Raw genomic sequence first — 22981 nt, 5'->3', positions numbered from 1 at the left:
TTTGTGCGTGCACAAGTGCAAGAGAATGCCTGCAAGTGTGAGAGAGTGTACTTACTCTTTCAAATGCACTCTGACTCACAGGCACTTGTGCACGCACTCTGTCAAACGTTCCTCACACCCACTCAGTCTCTCGCACGTACACGCACTCTCTCTTTTGCAGTCTCACACTCTCTCGCACTCGAGAGAGTGTGTGAGTGTGTGAGAGAGAGTATACTCTTTCTATCAAACGCTCCTCACACCCACTTACTCTTTCACTCTCCCTCTCGCACATACACGCACACTCTCTCTCTCTCGCACTCGAGAGAGAGTGTGTGAAAGAAAGGTGCGAGTGCGAGAGAAAGTATACTCTCTCACACCCACTCACTTTCTCTCTCTTGCAGTCATACTCTCACTCACTCTTGCTGTAGCACTCGCTCTTCACACCCACTCACACTCTCTCTTGCACTCATACTCTCACTCGCTCTCTCTCGCACTCGAGAGAGTGTGAAAGAGGTGAGAGAGTGCGAGTGTGAGAGAAAGTGTGAGAGCGAGAGACAGAGAGTGTGTGATTGTGCTATAGAGAGTGTACTCTCTCTCTCAAACCCTCCTCACACCTACTCACTCTGTCTCTTGCACTCATACTCTCACCTCTCTAGCACTCGCACACACTGTCGTACTCACACTCTCTCACACGCACATTCTTTTTCGCAGTCTCCCACTTTCTCTCTGCCACTCACGAACTCTCTCTCGCGCACTCACACACTCCCTCTCGCACTTGAGAGAGAGTGTATGAGTGCGAGAGAGATACAAATCACCCTGTGCCCTGTATGACTGCGAGAGAGATAGTGTGTGAGTGCGAGAGACAGACTGTGGGTCGCTAGAGAGAGTATACTCTCTCAAACGCTCCTCACACCCACTCACTCTGTCTCTCGCACGTACACGCACACTCTCTCCAATTAGGAGTAGTAGATGTAGAAACTTCCGATTCCGACGTTGAAGAGAGTGACAATGAAGATAATGACAAGGTACAGGGTGATTATAATTAAAGTTGCGATTTCAGAACATTAACTTTAAAACTACAGGTCAGAATGACTTGATATTTTGCCAGAACAATCGAGAGGCAATGAAATTTTGTTTGGCGAAGGGAAAAAATAGTTCCAAAATGTGGCGATAGACTACGCTAGCAGGGGTAAGACCTAATCAATAACCACACGAATGTTGTTAGCCAAAAGAAAATAATAGACTCCAAGGCTTTAAGACAGGCAAAAAGACGTGTTTACAGTGAATAGTTTAAAGAATATGTGTGTACAATGATAATGACAAGAGAAAAAGGAAAAGCTTCATGAAAACAAACGTGCATAAGTTGTTCGATATGGCATCCACCTTGTTTCGCTACTAGTTGGAAGTACAAAACGACATGTTCCAGTACAGTTCCGGAGGGTATCTGTGCTGATGCTATGAATGTGGTAAGTGATGGTTGCCTTCAAGTCGGCCAGATTCCCAACCTACCGACTGCAAACAATACTTTTCAGGTATCCCCCAAAGCCAAAAATCACATGGGTTTAGTTGGGCGAACGTGGCAGTAAAACTGTTGGAAAATGGCAGGTTATGATTTTATGAGTGGTCAGCAGTTCCTTCATAGAAGTAGCAATGTCCAGAGGAGCACCATCTTGCATCTTGTGCGAACCACCGATGCTGCTGAATTGCCAGAAGGACATGGTTAAGCAGTTAATGATCCCTGCAGATGTGATCTCGAAGAAGAACGGACCTATGACAAACGCTGCCATTATTCCGCCCCACAGTGACCTTTTTAGACTGAAGAGGTACTCGCTGTAGCAGGAACGGATTCTTGATCACCGATATCCTGCAATTTTGAGTATTTATAGAACTTTGCAAAACGGAATGGGCTCCCCCAGACCACAGAATATTCCCTGGCCATCCATTCTTCACTTCCATCCGGGCAAGAAATCACTGTGCAAACGATTCACATGTTTCCAGGTAAGCAAGTAGAAAGTTCTGCACATGAGTTAGCTTGCACGGATAACAGCGCAAGATGTTCCACAGGACATTACGCACAGTGCTGATAGGCATATCCAACATTCGTCCAGTTCCCCATGCACTGCTGATTCCTGTATCACTGTTCGTCTATTCTTGGAACTTTGTAGCCACATCTTCCACTGTCGCAACTGGGTTTCGTCCTCTACCTCATTTCACGTTAAATAAATCTGTCTCTTTGAATTTATCCATCAGTTTTCACAGGCCGTAAGCGGTTTTGGGGGCGAAGTTTATGCCCTTTAATGTCAAGAACTTCCTGATAGCTGTTAACGCAGAGTCATCGTTCTGACAGAAAAGTTTCACGAGCAGAGCGCGATCCTTAATTGTCAAACAACGAAGCATTTAAGCAAAGCATTACGTGTTCCGCTAATGTTCTGCATTTTTATCACAGCTACATCTGTGGTGTGCATGTCAAGTCTTGAAATATCCATATCTCTACAACAGCCATGTAAATCCTGACAACGGCATCTATCGGCACATTTTTTTAACTACCGTATTTGCCGGCATATATGACGCACCCCTTTTTTATACACATTTTTGAAGGATAAAATGTTATCACTGATCATCATAATGAATTTATAGTATTTTAAATATAAAGTAATACAAATTAATAATTTCTGCAAATATGCAATCTATACGGGGAAAGACCATCTTTTAATTTTTTTCGTCAAAATTCAGATACTCATCTCAAGAGCTAACTGGAAAGTCAATAGAAACTTTCTAAATTAGCATCAGAGTCCTCATACAACAAATTGTCCCCTGTACCCTCCAGTGCATTACTAATACCACATTTCTTAAATGATTTAAACACTATCTTTAGTTTCACAGCATCCCAGTTGACAGTTCTTATCATTTTATCAGTCGGGGTGGCCCGAAATGCCTATCTATAGTCTTGTTACCATACGCAATCACACGTACCTTGTATGTTATGTTATAGCAATGCCGACAATGGTTTTTGAGCTATAACTTGGCAAGAAATTAAAGATAACTGAACAGTAGAAATTTCACACGCTTAAAAGTCGTTCACAAAAATTGGAAAGTTTTCAGCTGTGATTGTCGATATGTGCGCATGCGGGTTCAATGAACTTTATGTAACTAATGTTCCCATACTCTGCAAAAAACAAGACAAAAGATTGTGCAACTCCGAATAGAGGAAATTTTGAGAAATAAATGTAATCGAAAACTGAGTAAGACGGATTCCGTTGTTCAGACCTATTTTCAAAGACAAAAAGTGCGTCTTATACGGCGGCAAATATGGTATTTTTCCTTCACTAAACAAAATTCAATTGTTTCACGATGGTTCAGATTCCATTCGTAAAATATCCAGTCATTCTGACTGGTAGTTTTAAAGTTAGAGCAGCGTTTTGATATCGCAACTTTAATTATAATCACCCTGTAATTGTTGAAGATATTGCTAATGAGGATGAAATATTAACTCATCAAGTTCATTATAATTAATCAAGTTTGAAAAATTGTTAAGACATTTAAACATTCTCCTACAAAAAATGCCTTATTTGAAAAATATATAATAACTGGAAGTAAAACAGAACATGTTTTAATATTAGATTCTAAACCACGTTGGAACAATTTACTCCTAGTGATGGAACGATTTATGAAACTGAAATATGCAATCCCCAAAAGCAACAATCGACTTTAATCTCCCAATTAATTTTTCCGATACGGAGAGATTCTAATTTCTTAACAGTTAGTGCAACAAGGAACAGCTCACATCACTATTTAAAGAATTATATATTACATTGAAAAATCGCACAGGAGAAAGGCATACTGAAATAGAAAATGGCTTACGGTATTTACATAATTATAATGATTTAAAAATGAAAAAGAGGAAGAGACTAATCAAATCAAGTTTATGTTAAATTTTCTTAAAATGAAAATAGAAAGAAATATTAAACTTTCTTAAATTACCCACAAACCTATCCACACACAGAAGAATTCGGTACAGTTATCGAAGATGATGATGGCACTAATGTCGATAGTGAAAAGAATTGTCTCTTGAACAAAAATTAGAATTAGCACTAACTAAAAAAAAATTCAACAAGCCAAAATAAAATACAGAAATCAGTTATATCCAAAACCATCCAATGAGAAATCGATTTATTTGAAGATGAGGGATTTCGAGATAAATACTTGGAAAAAGTATATCGCCCTTGCTAACAGTACCACCTACTAGTGTAAGATGCTGAAAGAGGGTTTTAGACAGCTGGTAATTTTTACACAAAATTACGCTCCAGGCTCAATTATGTTTTTTTAAGATCACATTTCAAAAATTTTAATAGTACCACAGAATACTGATATTTACACTTTTTTGTGATTTAAATATATAAGATGGTCCTCGTTTCTTTACAATTCTTTATATACTGTTATAATGTATAAATTATGAATGATTTTTTGGTGGTATATACTCTAATAAAATTGGCAAATAAAACAAAGAAACACCTGTGTTTTCTTTCTTTTTTTATAAAATTCCTACTACCGAATACAGGTATTGAAATTTTGGTCCGAAATTGCAATACCTAATCATGCCTACCTTACTCCACCCTAACCAGTTTAGCCTCTCTCCTCCTACTATTAGGGCTCCTACTTGTAATCTTGAAATTGGTATGGCTGAAAAGATATACGAGGCAGTTCCTGACGCTCTTAAAGCTTTTTCCTTAGAAGTTATAGCTACAAATAACCCTAGCTGTGAGTGGATCCACATTTCTACTGATGACACTGCACGTAAGGAAAATACTGGTGCCGGTTGTACTGTGAAGGATATTTTGCGGAATCCTATTCTGTTGATCTGAATGCCTCTAACTTCGACGCAGAGATTTTTGCCACAGGAAAGGCAATTTTAAATCTTCTTGTACCTGATACTAACTTTAGCAAGGCAGTTATATTTGCTCACTCCCGAGTGGGCAGCTGTCTCATACACCTACTGATTACTTTCTTGTTGAAGAGACCAAGATAAATGTATCCAATGCAATGGCTTTTGGCTCGGAGCTTGTTTTTCAATGGATCCCCAGCCACTGGAAATGAAAAAGCCCATCTTCTGCCTAAAAATGGCTGTAAGCTATCCTGGCGCAGCCCTTGTTTGTCATAAAATCTTGTCGATTAGGTGGATGGGGCTGCGCCCTATTTGTACCCTAGCCACATTATGCTATAATGATTTGAAATCTGAATGATAAAAATGAAAAATGATTACTTTAGCCACATTTCTCACTCTCCAATTAACAGTTTAGTTCTGAGGCAAAGAGGAAAGTGGACCAACTTTTAAATGTATAAACTCCTTTCAACCGATAAAGTGTGGAATACTCTTGTATTTTCGCCTATCCCAGTGGACATACCCCGTGCATTCTTTACGGCAAATTTTCAACTCTCGACAAGACATTTTATATAAATACCTGCACCGCATTGGTGTAGTTGCTGATGATGTCCGTCCGGTGAAACCATGGACTTTCTTCATTTGACAACTTGTACTGCACTTCATTTTATGATTTTAATTCTGACAACTTTCCAAAGGCTAAATTTTAATGGGGGCTGCCAGAGGTTTCATGGCAGATATCGCTACAGACTGACATAGGGAAGAGCATCTTAGCTGCATTTAAAAAGAGCATAAAAATGTGTTATCATACTTACTTTGACAGTTCCCATCGTAAAAGGTGACGTCATCAAGAGCAAAGTTTCCATCAGTGGTTTCACCTTCAAATTCAATCTGCATTGAAATAGATAATAATAAACTTGTTAGAGAAGATTTCAATTAAATTCATAGTAAATATATAATGTGCACACCATGCGACTGCCTTGTACTGACTATTGAAATTTTACTTTTTAAAATTCCTACTATCAGCTCACACTCAACCAATATCTTGTGCAAATTTTCAATTGTTAATAAAATACTTTCTATTCATCCACTGAAGTTCAAATACATTTTTTTAAAGTTGTAGTTGATGACACTTGATGTTAATATAATTTTTTCACATATTTAAAATTTTGTTGTATTTTTAAAATGTTTCTGTGTTGATCTAAGTAGGAATTGACTTTAGACAATTTTTTTATATTACTTGTATCCCTGCAATTTCTTTAGACTTATTTCCTCGAATTTCATTAGAAATGCATTTCTGTTACAATCAATCACTTCGCAGCAATGCAAAAGTACATAAACACTTCAAACATCTTCATTCGAAATTGTTAAATACAGAAAAATCTAAAATACCAAATACAGTAAACAACCCAAACAAAGTGAATTTATTGGTTAGCAAGTGTGAAGCGACGCCACTAAGAAAAATCACGCTTCCGAGACTAGAATTATTCGGCGCTTTGCTTGCTGCTCAGTTAGCAAGCAAAGTCAAGAAAATGGTGCATTTAAAAAAAGGCACTCAATGTTTTTTGGGCGAATTCAAAAATCACTCTGTTGGATTAAGAGGACAACAAAATGATAGAAATCATTTGCCACCAACAGAGTGAATGAAATACAGGGTTTAAGTGATACTGGTGCCCTGAGAAAGAAAATCTCGCAGATCTCAGCAGGAGAGTTGGTGCTGACATTTTATTGAATAGGTAACATTTGGTGGCATGGACCCAGTTTTTGAAAGAAAAGACTGATGTTTCTGTAGACAATGACATTCTAATTTCTTTAGATGACTTTTAGATGAACTAAAGAAAGCCAGTGAGCCTAATGATCCTATTGCCTTTATTGTTTTTAATCATAGCTCTATAGCTGATATTCTTTTGAGTAATAATTAACTATTGTTCATGTTATGTATTTATATTTATCAATAATGTTAAAACTAATGAAAAGCTTACCTTGAAAAAAAAAAAAAAAAAAAAAAAAAAAAAAAAAAAAAAAAGGGGAAAACATTTTAAGATCTACGCAAGTACAAGTTAACGAAAGGGAAAACTGTTCCTGATCAGAATTTTCTTTAAATTCTAAAGACAACATTTTAAGTCAAAATATACAAAGTAATACATATAAGATGTACAGCATTTATTTCATAATAATTTACACTGTTCAGCAGCAAAGTCCTCCTTATAAAACAGAGGTATCCTGCATAATTTTCACCTATTTTAATTTCAAACCAACATTAAAAAAGTCTGGATTGCTCATTATTTTTAAATGATTTGTTTTCTATAGAGAAAGCAGTTTTTAAGCAGAAAAGGCACTAACGTGAAGCAAACTGTGTATCTCTTGAATACGAATACTGCTGAATTGCTTTAAATTTATCTTTTACAGAATGGCAATGAAAATATTGGAATATGAATCTCTTAATTCTGAGGATAAATTTGATCATTTATTTCAATGCATGAAACCGAACTCGCCAGCTTATTAGAAGATTTTGCTCTCTAAAGAGAATTATGGAAAAGCTACAGAGCTTTTTAAATCTATATTTGGCAAGGAAGAGTTTTTAAATGAATATTACATATGTGAACTCAAGTGTATTTGAGTTAAAATGACATGCAAATAACTATTATTGCAGGAGTTAAACAAGCAACAAGAATTAGCACAATATTTATAAATTTACAGGACTAGTTTTGAAGGTTAAATATAGAAACTCCTTCTTCAACTGCAGAAGTGCAAATGATGAAGGAAAAAGCAGTAATAAGATTAGGCAATAAGAACGATAAGAAGGATGTCAAGCTGCTGGCACCCTCTATTGATGAAAAATGAAAACAGCTATCAAATAATTTCATTAGAAACTGAGGGTAAAGACGGATTGGAACTGGGATTGCTAACTAGAACTGAAAGATTTATATCAAAGTGAAATGCCTCTAGAAAATCTAATTTAAATAATCTTAAATAAAATTATTAATAATTAATCTTAAAATAATTTAATAACTTAAAATTTTAGAATATTGCACATGTTTATGGAGCTCAGTAATAATCATATCAATACATAATACAGTATAGAATACTGTTATTTATGCTGCATTATTATGTAGAATATTTTATGTAAAGAAGCTGTAAGAAAAATTGAAGCACAATTCAAGGACTAAGAAGGAAGAAGGTACTGAAGGATGATTGCTACATAGGGGGCTGGTTGGGCAAAGCACTCAAGAGCTATCTGCCTAAGATAGAAGAGATGCCTTCTTCCCTTTGTGGAGGGCTTTTTATGGAACACTGGTTCATATACACATTATACATGGGAGGGATAACTGCAGTCAAGAAATTTTTTCGAAACTTAAATGTACAAACATTCACTTCAGTGGAAGCATTAGTAGAATGCCTGTCTTTCATGTACATCACAGACAATCCATTATATCATGCTGAATAGCTTGTATTATCCAGAAATGCTGACCTTACAGAAACACTTAAATAATACAGAAAAACGGAGTTGGAGGATAAAACATTTGCCAAAAAGGTTGTTGTGGTTTGATGAAAATTTTTCTTTGATCAAAGAACACAAGTATTTGCATTCGAGCACATTTTTTACAAAATGCAGCTTCACACTAAATAGTCAAAAGATGCTTTAATTTCTATTTGCATGAGATCACCTGTGTATGCTGCCCCACAAGATATTACTTCACATATGTCTTTTATGAAGAATATACTAACATCCTCTAACAACAAAATTCAGTTGTTGCAAGTTTTACACATGTGATATGATTCTTCCACAAACTTTTTTTGAAAGAGTTATACATTTCATATTATGGTGGTATAACTACGAGGGTATACTTTGAGCTTATGTTACTGCAGTGGCTCTCAAGTTTTTTTGCCCCATGCAACTCCAAAACTCAAAAATGCATATACATCTACTTAAATTTAGATTATTTTTAATGTGCTTTTAATTAAACCAGAAGTATAGAAAATGTTGATAAAACTTGAATAAGAGTAATTTTTTATATACATAAACTAAAACAAGTTTAAGAGTAAAAGGCTGACCACATCCCACACATGAAACCATGAAAATTTTCCCCCAAGGGGAAATTTCAACCTGGCTGAGAACCCCTGTGTTATTGGGTATATATATTTCAGTCTATTCCATACATGTCATATATATACATTTTAGGGAAGAAGGATCATAAGTAGAACTTGATGATAGAATTATTTTATTTATTAACAAGTATATAAAACTTGTTAATAAATAAAATAATATGTTAGAATATAGATACATATTAGCTTCAATCATTAAAACATTTGTATAAAAAATAAATATATTAAAACACCAGGAACATTAAACTGCAGTTCTGACAAGATCTTCTCTCGGAATATCTTTCGCTAGTCAAGTCATGAAGAAAGAAAGAAAGACCAATCAAAGAGTACCAATGCAAACATTTATAGTGAACTATAGTTTTATAGTATAAAGCCATATGGCTTGTCATATACCTACATATGCATACCGCAATGGAAAAACTCATCCTTCAGAACATAACTACAAAAACCAGTGTGGAAATTCTAGATGCTGGCTGTAATCTCCTATTCCTAGTGATTGTCTCTATAAGGAGATAAACACTAGTTGTGCATACTTATTACATCTGGACTGAAAGACCTTAAAGATGTGTTAAATAGCTAGTGTAGTACATATATCTTACGTTCAATTTCACATACATCCATTTCTATCCATTGACCTATAAGCAAAATACATATTGGCCATCTCAGCCTAGTATAATGATGCATCTTAGGTCATGCAAAGTCAATGACTCAGAAGGTAGTAATATTTAATTTATTATTTAACCTTTAGCTTTTTTATTTAACCTTTTAGCACCTTTAGCTGGCATTTCTTGACACATGGTCCAAGAAAAGTATGATTTTTTTAGTATTCTGGATATATCAAGGAAATTCGGAACATGGCTTTTGTAATACTTAAGCTAGAGGAATAAAAGTAAACAGGCAATTCAGTTTATTATGAAAAACACATATCATAGATAATTCTAGCTGTGTTACAGTAGTTTTCCCTTCCCTATGTTTCAGAAATCTCCACCAACAGAATTAATATTTTCACTTAATTACATATTAACCTGTCATTTACTATTCTTTGGAATTCAGTTTTTTTCACATCTGCAGATACAAAAATCTCCTTACTGACTATAAAATTCTTAATATTTTAGCTTGTGTTGCAACATACAAATGATAAACATAAGAGGTCAATATTTAATATATGATTTGATTTAGTTGATTATGGCAAAGCACACTAGGGCTATCTGCCTAAAGGGATGCCATTGTAGAGAACATTTTAAGGGAAACTGGCTCATATACAAGTTACACATGAGGAAAATCACGAAAATGCCCAAGCAGCTAGCACATTTGCCTGTAATCAAACCCAGGTCATACCTACCACTGTTCAGCGATTTTACCGCTCGCCCATTGGTGGGCACATTTAATATACGAAAAAATTCTGAAGTCTTACATATTAACTGTGTTACTGCAAATGAAATTCCAGTTTGCATAGACACTTACATGGTGTGGTTATTAAATAATGAGATTGATCTCTTTGTCCATAACATACAGTAATGAACAGCCCACATTAGATGAATTCATTAGAGAGAAGAAAAAGACAGCTGTTGCTTTCACTCAAAATCAATCTGAGAGCAGTAATTGAAAGGACAAGGATGGAAGCTTCGTCATGTCTGTTGCTAAAAAGCAAGCAATGGTACCTTTTGAACCTTTTTTGTTTCAACCTTTTGAAATTTTAAAGAAAAATTTCCAAAGGAAACGAAAAGTATGGTAGGCCATTATACATTCAATATAAAGGTGAAATATGTTGTTTTGTATACATCTAAAAATAAATAAAAATTTATTTTTCTCGAAACTTTTATGTTGGTCATTTAAAAAAAAAAAAAAAAACTTTGGAGTTGGGGGGAGGCAAAGTAAACAAAAAATAAAATATGGAAGAAAATATGCATATTCAGATTTTATCACCAGCTTTTTTTCCCCCTGTAAACCAGTGATTTTATCACTAAGATTTTAAAAACCTCAACAAATTAATTCAAATAACATACACAACTATGTTCACTCCACCTTCTAATATTACAAGCAACATACATATTATTAGAACTTGAAGCTCTTGCTCATTTTTTAAAGTTGTGCATTATTCTTTTGCAAACATGGAAATTAAAACTTTTTTTATAACTACATAGTTATAAAAAAAGTAAAACTGAAATTAAATTGTAATGTAAAACTCAAACTAAATTGGCAAGTTCAATGTTACTTGTAGATTCCTTCAGTTTTAGAAAATAATATATACTAAGATATCTGTTAACAAATTTGAATATTCTATTTGCATGACTAACTATAAACTACAAAAATTTGTGTCTCAGATATTTTAGAGGAATATTACTGCAAAATATGTAACTGTAAGATAATACATATTATAACTCTAATACATAACAACAGCTAGTAGAAGTACGGAATAAACAATGTTTAGCTATCTTGTTATAATTATTTCCATTTATCTAACATATAAATGTTATAATTACTATGCAAACTTATTTTTCTGAAGATAGTACCTGTATTACATCTTTGGTATCTAGGCAAAAATTACAGTCTCCAAAAATAAAGAATGGTACTTTCTCATATTGGTCAGTAGAAAACCTGTAATATATCAGTTTTATAACTTGTAATATATCATTATCTAAAATAGATACTAAGCAAAACAAAACAAAAACAAAAAAGCATTCAAGACAAATTGCAAAATGGCTATGAGATAATATTACAACAACTTTTTTAATGTAACACAGTCTTAGAGATTTGAAATAATAACATAAAATTGTATAATAAAAAATAATAAAATTAAATGCCTCAGATATAAATATGAAACTGATCAATTTGTCACAAATTTAAAATAACTATATACACAGAAGCATATTTAAAAGAACAAAATGCATAATCCAACTTGATGTAACCTTCAAATATGAACAAATAAAAATAAACAAACATAAAGGATCATAACACTATGCTCAATAACTAATGCTAATATCAGAAATTATTTTTAAATACTCAAGAAAGAATACTGTTCTCTTTTATTTTCAAAAACTTTTTTTTATAATTATATTCTGTATACAAGGGGGGGGGAACAGCAATGATTGTTTATGCAGTCAATATCGAATAAGAACATTCTATTTCCTATATTTTGAATAGCTTGCTCCTTTCATCATTTTCGTATTTTTGTTTATATTTTTTCTATTCTTTTGCAATATCTAAAAACAAAATAAATTACTGGCCCCATCAAGGGTGGTAAAGTTACAAATAATATTTAATAATTATAAATGAGAGATTAATTAGTCAACAATAAGCATGCTTTATAAAGCCTGCCTGATATGAATGACCATTAAGTTTTTGCAGCTAAATTAAGAAACAGACTTCTTCATGAATTTACCATTTGAAATGTATTTGACCCCTTGTCAAATACATTTCAAACATCTTAATGTGGATGCACAAACATTTGCAGCATTTCTCTATAACGAACAGTTATTATATGCTAAAATAAATTCCAGTACTTACATAGTAAAACTTATGTTTTCCACAAATTGTACAGAAACTTAATATAAACTTTCTCCATAAAGCAAATTTCTTCAATGCACAGAATTTAATAAGAAAAACTTGTTTTTGTTTTTGAATGATAATGAAACCATTTCTTGAATTTTTCCCTTCCCTAGCAATTGAAGTCTGATATTATCCCTAAAAGTCATGAATCAATCCCTGAGGTCATGCCACAAACCAACTTCACACAATCCATAAATGTGGAGTAATTTGCATTTCCACGGTCTTTTGAATGAATTAGTCACCTTCACTTCACTTCTTAGCATTTAAAAACACACTTTCAAGAAAATTTATTTTAGCAGTAGATCCTACATTTTTATTTGTAATTAAATAAACCTGAACTGCTTCTCCTTTTCTATTTTTGCTGATTCAAGAAATCTGAAACATTGCCATTCAGAAATTAAAAGGTAATATTTTAATATCATTTGGACTGCATCACTAATAACATTTCCAGATATTTCTATCATTGGAAGAAAGAGAAATATAGTCATAATCATGGAAAAAATCATCGTTTCTTTTTCAAGTGCAGATGCACAATCTGATCACTAACGGAACTGTATGGTTTTATGTCAGCATCACTTAATCCATGAATGCCTATATCATTTCAACTATAATATTAGGTTAAATTAATTATGATTAATTTTTTACTTTTAATTATGTTTTAACAGGTTCAGCATTACTACTATGCCCAAGACATTATTATTTAATTAAAAAGCATTATTATTTAATTAAATACTTATATGCATATCTATGAAGAATCCTAGATTTTCTTCAAATGTAATTAGTCAAACAATTTTTCAGCACGAAATTTTTCATAGTTCTTTCAATTCAGACAAACTTTGATGAGCATCCTTGAACTGAAGGGATTAAGAAGTCCCTTCAATTCAGCTCATTGAAATTTGATTGAATGCAAGGTTTTTTAATCTGCAGATTTTATAGGTGTTTTGTCTTATGAAATACTCACCACCTAACTACCCAAATGAATGAGCTATTTGGCATTCTATAATATTAAGAATATATGATAATTTTCCTCCTGAAAATGATCATCTGAAAAATCTATTTAAACATTTAAGAATATATTTCAATAGTTAATAACTTCAAACCTCTGAAATAAAACTTTATATATTTGCTTTCCTTACAGTATGATATTTAGATAAATTAACTATCTTCCTTGTGGGATGTATAAGTTATCTTTTGCATAATACGTTATTCTTAGTCCTAGAATCTTTTAAAAAATATGGGATTATTATATGTGAGGCCAATTAACTTGTAAGGATTTTATGTTTTACTAAAGTTTATTTTATTTTAAAACTTTAGTGTCTTCTCTTATTTTCCACTTCCGGCCAGAATAAATGTGGTTAGTTTTAGTATGCAAATTGAGCTTGCAAACTATTAAGTATTTAAGTTGTGGCTTTTAGCCAAGAAGGAGTTAAGAGAGAGAGAGAGACTTCTCGCCACCTTATTCCATGCATGCTTTTCAGTCAGTTGCTGTCCGCCTTTCAGGCCAGAAATTTAGTCCTCTTGATATTGAAGACATACTGTAGTTTTCCTGCATTCTGTGTATTACATACGTAAAGACCTAAAAGGCCAATCTTAGTGATACTAGTCTTTGTATAGTATTTGAGTTTAGCTCTTATTTAAATTTAGTTAGTTTGTAGTTCTTATTTTTTTAGTTCAGACCACAAGTACTGTTCTTTGTATCCTGAAGTGTGGAAGCAGCTGCAAACCATGAAGAATAAAGGGTAATTAAATCCTTCCCATCTTTGTCATATCTTCTACAATTTCATCGGACATACTTTAAAGTAAACTCACTGTTCTTCTCAGGACACCCACATGTTCGCCAGAGTGATTAGACGAAATAGTAGTCCGCATAAATTGAGCACAATTAAAAAGCTTCATAGAAATATATTATTTGCCTCAGAGCTAAAAAGCACAAAATAATGAGAGTTTGCTCTGGGTCTGACTTCTTTATTTCTGAACTGACTGAGTGAGTGAATTTTTAAAAATTCCAACACATCGATAAGCGAGTTTTCTTCACAGAGACCTTCAGAGTGGGCAGACAGCCTTGATGAGATAGCCCATAACAAAATAAATGAACTACATTAATATTCTCTTTCTGATGTTAAAAATTTTCATACTGGCTAATTAGAAACATATGCAGTTACAAAGTTCATTCAATGAAGTTTCAAACAGATTTCTATTTTTATGTACACCTATAAATATCTATTTTATACTTTTCATATATACATGCACATCTGTTGGGTTTACAGTTTAGACACTAAAGCACAGTACCAGCAAATAATAATATTTAAATGAATCACTAACAGCTCTTATATGAGAATATTTCATCAATCAGAGGCCAAGCAATTAAATCCACTGAATTCTAATAGTTTACACTGGATTTGGCTTCTGGCATACAGGCTGATGTTTTCTATAAATAATGTGAATACATAGCAGTTTTTCTTAGAAAGCATCCCTTCCAAGACAAATAACAAACAATAATTATTGCCACAAACACCTAAGAATCTAATTAGAATATTTCTCAAATATATTGCAAACTGGCATTATCAGAGATGAAATTTATTGATCATTCTTTTCAAAAATACCAAAACCTGCAAGATAACCCGAATATTTAAAAAAAAAAAGGGGGGGGAGGCTTTTTATACCCATTACTGTACATAACAAAGTAACTAAATTCAGCAGGCGCAAGAGCTCAGTGAACAACTGCTTTTCAAACTGGAGGTAGAATTTTCTTGCCTCTCTGAAGCAAATCAATTCAGGAATATTTTCTATGCCACACTACACAGTTCATTTAATCCTTATTAACAACATAGCTGACTGCTCACTAGAGTATCAGCAAAACATTGATATTGTACATGATACAAATGTATATAAATAAAGAGGATATATACACAAGATGCAATTGGACATATAAGAAATACTCTTAAAATCAAATTACTCAGATAAAAATATCACCCGCAGAATAATTAAGGATAATGTTGCTCTGGGTACGTCACTTTTACTGACAATAATGTTGCATGTATAAAGGAACATGAAAATTTCTCTCAAAGAAGTGTGTCTTTGATGAAGTAGCAACCAGTCCTCTAAATAGTGCATACATAATTGTACATGCAAGTATAGTTCTAGAGAAAGAAGTACAACTAGAAAAAAGTTTCCATAAAGTTTCTATTGAAAACTCAAAATATTTATGAATAATAATAATAATAATAATAATGATCCTGCAGTTTAATAGGAACAAGAAATTAACTCTCTTTACAAAACTCATGTATGATTTTATATCATGAATAATAAAAGTGTGGGGATTCCTTGATAAATTTATAAAGTAATATAATTTTAACAATGCAATTCAATGAAGATATTTTATTATTTAGGTTGGCACACTATTTGTGACGTAAACTGTAGATTAATCCTGTAAAAAACATTATTTAACGTCCTTCTCCAGATTTGTTTTCTTGAAATTATTTTCAATTTCCCAAACCTAAAATTGCCTCTCAAAGTAAAAAAAAAAAAAAAAAATACTTAAAAGTGACATGGCAAGGTAGCAATAAGTGCTTTTCAAACTGGAGGTAGAATTTTCTTGCCTCTCTGAAGCAAATCAATTTAGGAATATTTTCTATGCCGCACTCACAGTTCACTTAATCCTAGTAAACAACATAGCTGATTGCTCACTAGAGTGTCAGCAAAACATCAATACTGTACATGATATGGATATAGATAAATAAACAATATATACAAAGTTAAGTTGCAATTGAATATATAACATATCATTGAGTTACAATTGGATAGTGGATCCTCTCTCACAGCATTGCCCAAAACAAGCCTCTATCATTTGTTAAACAGGTTTTAACTCAATAGTATGTCCAATGAGCTTTGCTTGAAATTTAATCTGCAAGTGAAATATCTTTAAAATGAAAGGTGGTCTTCCTGAAAGATACAATTCAAATTTGAGAATTTGGCCAGAATACATAATTAATGGAAATATAACTGTTTAAAAACTAATGTTTTTGTGTCAACACTGAAAACAAATATTTCTGAAAGAAGGAAATTAGAAGAATGAACAACTGCAGAAAATCCATTTCAGAGAAGTTGCATGTTCAAAGCAAAATATCTGAATGTTCAAACCGTATTTTATTAAAATTTTTCAGGCAGTGTAGCACATCAAGTAGTTAAGCAAATGGGCCTATGTAAACTGAAAAGGGCCAAGATACAACTTTGTGGATGAATGCAAAAGATGATTATTTTTTTACTGAAGGGCTGTATAAATTTACATATGTCACAGAATGTTATATCGTAAATTGAAAACCCAAAGATGTCTCAGCCAAATGATTAAGAATTTATCCAAAGTTCAACAATCAAGTAAAAAACATTTATACCATCTAAAAACATTTAAATGTTGATGAAACTAGTCATTTCTTTCTTCTCCAGTTTTTAAAATACCTCACCTCTGAAGACCTTCAGTATCACGGTGAAAATCCCTTCACTATTTTATATTGAGCAAATAAGGAAAATATAGAAGACTACTCTTAAGAATGTTACAAAAACCAAGATGTTTCACAACTATTGACAATATGCAGCCCAAAAAAGTGAATGACAGCAGACATATTTGTAGAATGTGTCAAAAAATTGGCAAAGTATTAAAAACTCAAAAATAATTTTTTGCGAACTCATTTTTTTTATATTACACTATTTAATTCTTATGATTTAAAAAAAATGAAATATTTAAACTTATTCTGAAATACGCATAACATTTTAACAAACTTAAAAGTAAGATGATAAAAATGTAATAATATATAAAAAAAGTCACAATAACAAAATTGTTTAAAGCCAAGGCAATGAAAAACTGCATAAACAATATATGTATCTCCTCCTAAATTAAAATTCTATTATCATCTTTTTCATTTATATATTCTTCCAGAATGGCTCACTGAAAGACGTACGAATTGTGCTTACTATATTTCCTTTTTTTAAGACATCTATTTTTTAAATGCATCATGGTGTACACTGGTTCACAAAGCACTCTTTAAAAGGAAATGCAGTTAAAATAAATAAAAAACACTGAAAAAATTTATATTAATAAATACTTAAAAGTACACAATTCAAATGTATAAAATTAAATTTTTTACATAATTATTTAAAGGAATATAATTCAGTAATATATCTAAAGCAATTCAGTAAAATTTGAAAAGGGAAAAAATTCCAACAGTGATTAAAAAATGTAATATATGGCAAAAATATTTCTACGAAAGAAGAACTGAGACTTCGGCAGATTAAGAATGAAAAGAAAAGTGAAATATGTTGCCAAAAACTAGGAAGTTCTCCAAGTGAATTACTCTTGGGCACAATGTAAAAAAAGCGAGCAAAACTTAATTCTCAAATTTTTCCTTAAATTTCTGATCACAATTTATAAAATTCGATATTTGAATACATTAGTTCAGTCTTAGAATTGAAATATGGAAAAAAATTGCCATGCTTTTTCAGAAAAATTCCAATTTTATGTCAGAATAAGTATATTAGAATAACACTGCATATAAATATATCTTATGTTATCAAATATATATCTTATGTTATGCTTTCAAGACGTAAAAAATGCAAGCTGAATTTCAGCAACTGGCCGAGTAGAATGGAAGATACAGAATTGCTTCCCCGCTTTCTTTTATTTCCTTGATTCAGTTATACCTGAAAATGCCCTGCTAAGCTTATAGTTAGACACTCTTTAAATGCATCAGAATCCTTTACATGGAGAAAAGCATTTCCCTCACCCAAGTTTCATGAAAACATGCAATATAGCATGAATATAAATTCTGGACCAAGGCATCTCTAAAATATATGACAGGACATTTCTGTACGAATGACTATAATACTACAATAGAACACACCCTCCCAACACCTAGAACAACTCCCAATATTACTTCAATGTCAGCAATCAAATCTCTCAGAAGCTTTGCATGTAATCTCTACTTCAGCTGAAAATGTTTTAATTTTAGTGAAATTTATTCAGCAAAATTTACTTAAAACTGATTATTTGCGTTTACAGAAAAATATGGTTAAACATTAAATTTAACTTTTTAGAGCAGAAAAACAGACAATTGAAATTTCATAAAACAAATAATTTTCATTTATTTTGATACTATAATATTTAGATAGATGTAATATTAATTTAACAAATATAAACATATAGATACTGTATTTAAAATTTACATATTTATAAACATAGTATATACTTTACACATGCCACTTTCTCAAAAAAGACGCAATTTTTATACCATTTTCATTGCAATTCGCATGTTAATTTCCTTGGATAGATTACACATATTAGATGCTTTAACACATAATTTAAGTGCAATTTTGTCTTTGAAATTTTAAACCTTGTGGTTTGGTAAATGATTGAAATGTTTATAACTGCAAGATTTAAAATGCTTGTAAAATGTATGGATTGACAATCATACTGATAATGCTTTTATGAAATACTTGTAAAAACAATGATCTGAACAATGTTTGGTCTTTATGGCCGAAATTCAATTGTTTTAGAATTGTTTCTTTATTATGAGTAACTAAAATGCTTCAATTTAAGATTATCATTACCATAATGTTGCTAATATAATGCCAATACAAGTAACCCTCGTATAACTCAGTAGATAGGTTCCTAGAAAATGCCGTGTTGTGTGAAATCATGTTGTACGAGACCCAGAGCCAATATAAAAAGGGGCTAACACACAACAAAGAATATTACATATTTTAATTTAATACAACTTTAGTGTAATAAATTTCTTCTTTGTCATTACTCAGTATAATCAACAGAGAATGTTTTTTCAGTGGAATGAGATCGCTTTCACTTTCATTATTTCTTCCTTCATTTAAAGTTCTGCCATTCTCTTCTCTCTTTACAAAATCTGTAATTTTACTTTGCTTACTAGTTCTTACCCGGTCATTTTAAATTTCTCGATATAGGGGTAGACATTAATTTAGAAGTCAAACAACAAAAATCAGCATTATGTTTTCAAATTTTCACAGGACTAGTTTCGATGGTTTTACCGAACCATCATCCTCATTTGCAAAAGTGCAAATGAACAAGATAAGATAAGAAAGACTGAACATGAGTTAAGTTACCGGCAACATCTATTGATGAAATGAGAGCTAAAACATAATTTCTTTAAAGATAATCTAATCTTATCCCTGTTGTATATTGTTATAGGGTTCTTGCAATTTATGAATCGTGTTACAGCGAAACCGTGTTACAGGATGCTGTGTTGAAGAAGGACTCCTGTACTTCTACACTGCTATGTGTCTGATAAATAAATAAAAATTAAAAAAATAAATAAAATAAATAAATAAATATGCTTTCAGCTTTTTAAATTATCTAAAATTTTTCTTCAAATAGTATTCATATTTCTTAACAAGCTGTTTTATACTTATCAGTTATTTTACTCAATGTATGATGTTATAAAATTATCAACTGACACAATATGTTCTATTAACAAGTCTTAGTTCTGCATGCTTCACCTGCCATAGCCTTCAGATTTAGAATTTTCTTCTCTAATAAAAGAAGGCAATCAAAATGCATATTTTATTTCTAAAACAGCAACTAATCAAAACATTTCACCAAATTCATATTTGACATTTGAAAGGGTTTAAATGAGCACTGTACTTTACTTAGAAATAATTGCATAATGCAATGATTTTTACAATAGTAGCTACAAGATTAACCCATTTTTCACTGAGAATGAAGAAAAGTAACTTATATTAATATCAGAAACATGAAAGAAGGTGAACTGCATGTCACATTGGGATTTATTTTCATCTAACCAATGAAGAAAAAGTACACACTTTTGGAATTCTACAAGATGTTAAAATTATACCATTAGATATCCTACATGAAACAAATCATAGACTTCCTTCAACTTCAAACACAAAAATTCTATTCATTCCTTGAGCAAATTGGTTAAAAGTCACCTACAATTAATAAAATTAAAAAATATGCATGAAAGATACAAAGGCGGAGACACAACTGAGTGTCAAAATAACACACCCATTCAAAATAATGCTTGCCTGTTGCATCCCTCACACAACCAAACTGATCCCTTCACTTGATGTTACAATGAATATATTCACTAAAGAAAGAAAAGTTCAGATTGAGCCGGAGACTAGCAAACAGACAATAATGAATTTCTTTCTACTGAGGTGGCTTAAGCTCTGAAAATTATTACCTGCCAGATATCATTGCATGAAATTATAAAGTTAATGCAAGCCACATCATGCAGGTTACGAACTTTTAGCAAGCACCTCTTAGTGGCTAGCATCGAACTGTTCCTAAACCTAGAAGGCTTCTCTGAATCCTGGAAATAATACTGTATGGCTTGTTCAGCACTTTGTGGAGACATCAGTCCATGAATACTCTGCTTTGTCTTATGATTATTTTAACCTTCAACAAGTGGTTAACCTCATCTTCTTTGCAACTGATTAACCTTTTTAACAACAATTCTTCACACAAGGACTGCAAGACAATGAAGCAAGACAAACAGCCCATAGTGATTTCTTAACATGAATTATCATCTGATGATATGTGAAAATACAGATGAGTTCATTTAACTTTTTATGATGAAAAATAATTTTTGCATTTTTGTTGATTTTAACTCTTTATCACGCATTTTCAATAATAATGATTGATCCTCAAATGCCTTTATACAAACAGTGAATGCTTTTCAAAAACCACTCAAGGTTTCAGATGATTTTGGTCACCTCAGAGGTAATGTTTAATACCAGTGTTTGTTAATGTTCTCATGAAGTTAGCTGTCTACAAAAGGTGGTCATCACAGGAGAGTTCAGTATATTACAAAGCATTTTGGGGGGGGGGAAACTAAAATATACATACTATAAGATATCTAGAAAAATTAGTAAAATGAAAAAATATGCTTACTTTTGTAATAAATAACCTAATGCATTTTGCCTAGTTTTACTGTATTTTGACAGAAAATGAAATATAAAAATATTGGTCCAATCATATATCGGATAAGTTTAAAATGAAGTACATTGGTGAATATAAAATAATAGTAATACCAACTGAAAACAAAATAATAGCAATATCAAATAGAAGTAAACAACAGTAATATCAACAAACAAACAGTTTTTAAAATATGAATCTAATGATTCATATTTTAAAAAGCTTAAATGACAATGAAGCATTACGCTTTCAACATATTAAGCAAAATGTTTAACAATAATAATAATAAAAAAAAAAAAAAACCACGTCAAATGACCAGTCACTTTAGCAAAAGCAAATTCAAACACAGTTTTTGTTTTTTTCTGTAAAATTGTTAATTCATAAACTGCAAAAAGCAGACCTAAACATCCACAACAATTTTTTTAAAGCTTCATTTAAACAAATATATATTTTCATATTAATAATAAATACTAAAAATAAATTTCAGAAATCAGCAAAGATAAAACTGCCTCTAATATAATCCTTGGACGATATAAAAGTAAAAACAGCCACAAAATAAATACATTAATAGATGCCAGTTTTCAGTTATAAAAACATATCTAAATTTACTGAAACTTTAAGCATTGCACCAGAAATCTAATATAAACATACATTATTAGTTTCATAAAATTTAAAAGTTAATTTGCCAACCACTGCTTCAAAAACTATTTTGCTGCAACACCTTTCAAGGTACTTAAAGAGTAGAAATTTTTTAATGCATGTTATAATCTCTTTCAGACATTATATGCAGTAATGAAAATCCTGTTCACTAGCAAAAAAATAATTTTAATACACTAAGTTTTCAGTAACTATATGCAATACAGCAAACTTAGCAATATTGATAGCAAAGAATGCTGATCAATATTGAAAAACAAACTTGGCAGTTGAGGCAAATAAATATTCATCTTTATTTCAATTGACATTTACAGCCACAATTCACCTGGCACTCTAGTCATGCCTATTAAAAAATATTTACCTTTCTGATACTGTAGTAGGAATAGAGCAGCAAGGCAGCGTCTTAGCAAGAGCAAAGAGCAAAAGAGCATAGCTATTCAATATGAAAGTTCACTAAGAGAAAGATTTATTCTCAAAATTTTGAGTTCAAGTTCTGAATTAGTTACATCTTCAATGTTATGTAAGTCATATTATATGGACTGATCTAGACAGAACACAGTCCAGGAACAGTTAACAATATTTTTAGAACAGAGAGGGAAATGACCAAATTAAATATAAGGAATTAACTGGCTATTGCTAATTTAAATTGTAATTTTAATTCGCATATACTTTATCTTCCATATATGCATTTCCTACCTTTAGGGTTAATCAAATAAGGAAAAACAAGAAATGTTTCATGATAAGATGATACAGTTGGTAAAATCCAATTTTTTTTTTTTTTTTTTTTTGTCAACATAGTATGCTGGTAGAAATTTGCTTGTATCGAATAGAAAGAGAGTGACAGCGCGCTTTTACTC

The 22981-nt window shown here is 31.9% G+C and overlaps 1 protein-coding gene across 16 annotated transcripts in view; it reads right to left on the bottom strand.

Annotated features, from left to right (window-relative positions):
• The window catches only part of LOC146994865 (inositol polyphosphate-5-phosphatase A-like), a 205737-nt gene that overhangs the window by 3589 nt on the left and 179167 nt on the right, over positions 1-22981 (bottom strand). For 14 of the 16 annotated variants that reach the window (XM_085824598.1, XM_085824596.1, XM_085824603.1 and 11 more), the window contains one exon: positions 5674-5749. In XM_085824598.1, the coding sequence (XP_085680724.1) occupies positions 5674-5749 (76 nt within the window). Of the gene's footprint in view, positions 1-5673; positions 5750-11478; positions 11564-21446; positions 21590-22981 lie in introns of those variants that run through there. The other 2 variants (XR_015043280.1, XR_015043281.1) reach the window with 2 other exon arrangements.

This window comes from Stegodyphus dumicola, chromosome 10 (genome assembly GCF_044657685.1).
Source record: "Stegodyphus dumicola isolate Sdum_Otavi_A_Nest chromosome 10, ASM4465768v1".
Lineage (NCBI taxonomy): Eukaryota > Metazoa > Arthropoda > Arachnida > Araneae > Eresidae > Stegodyphus > Stegodyphus dumicola.
Note: the sequence above shows the minus strand (reverse complement) of the source record. Positions and strands in the feature narration are given on the sequence as shown.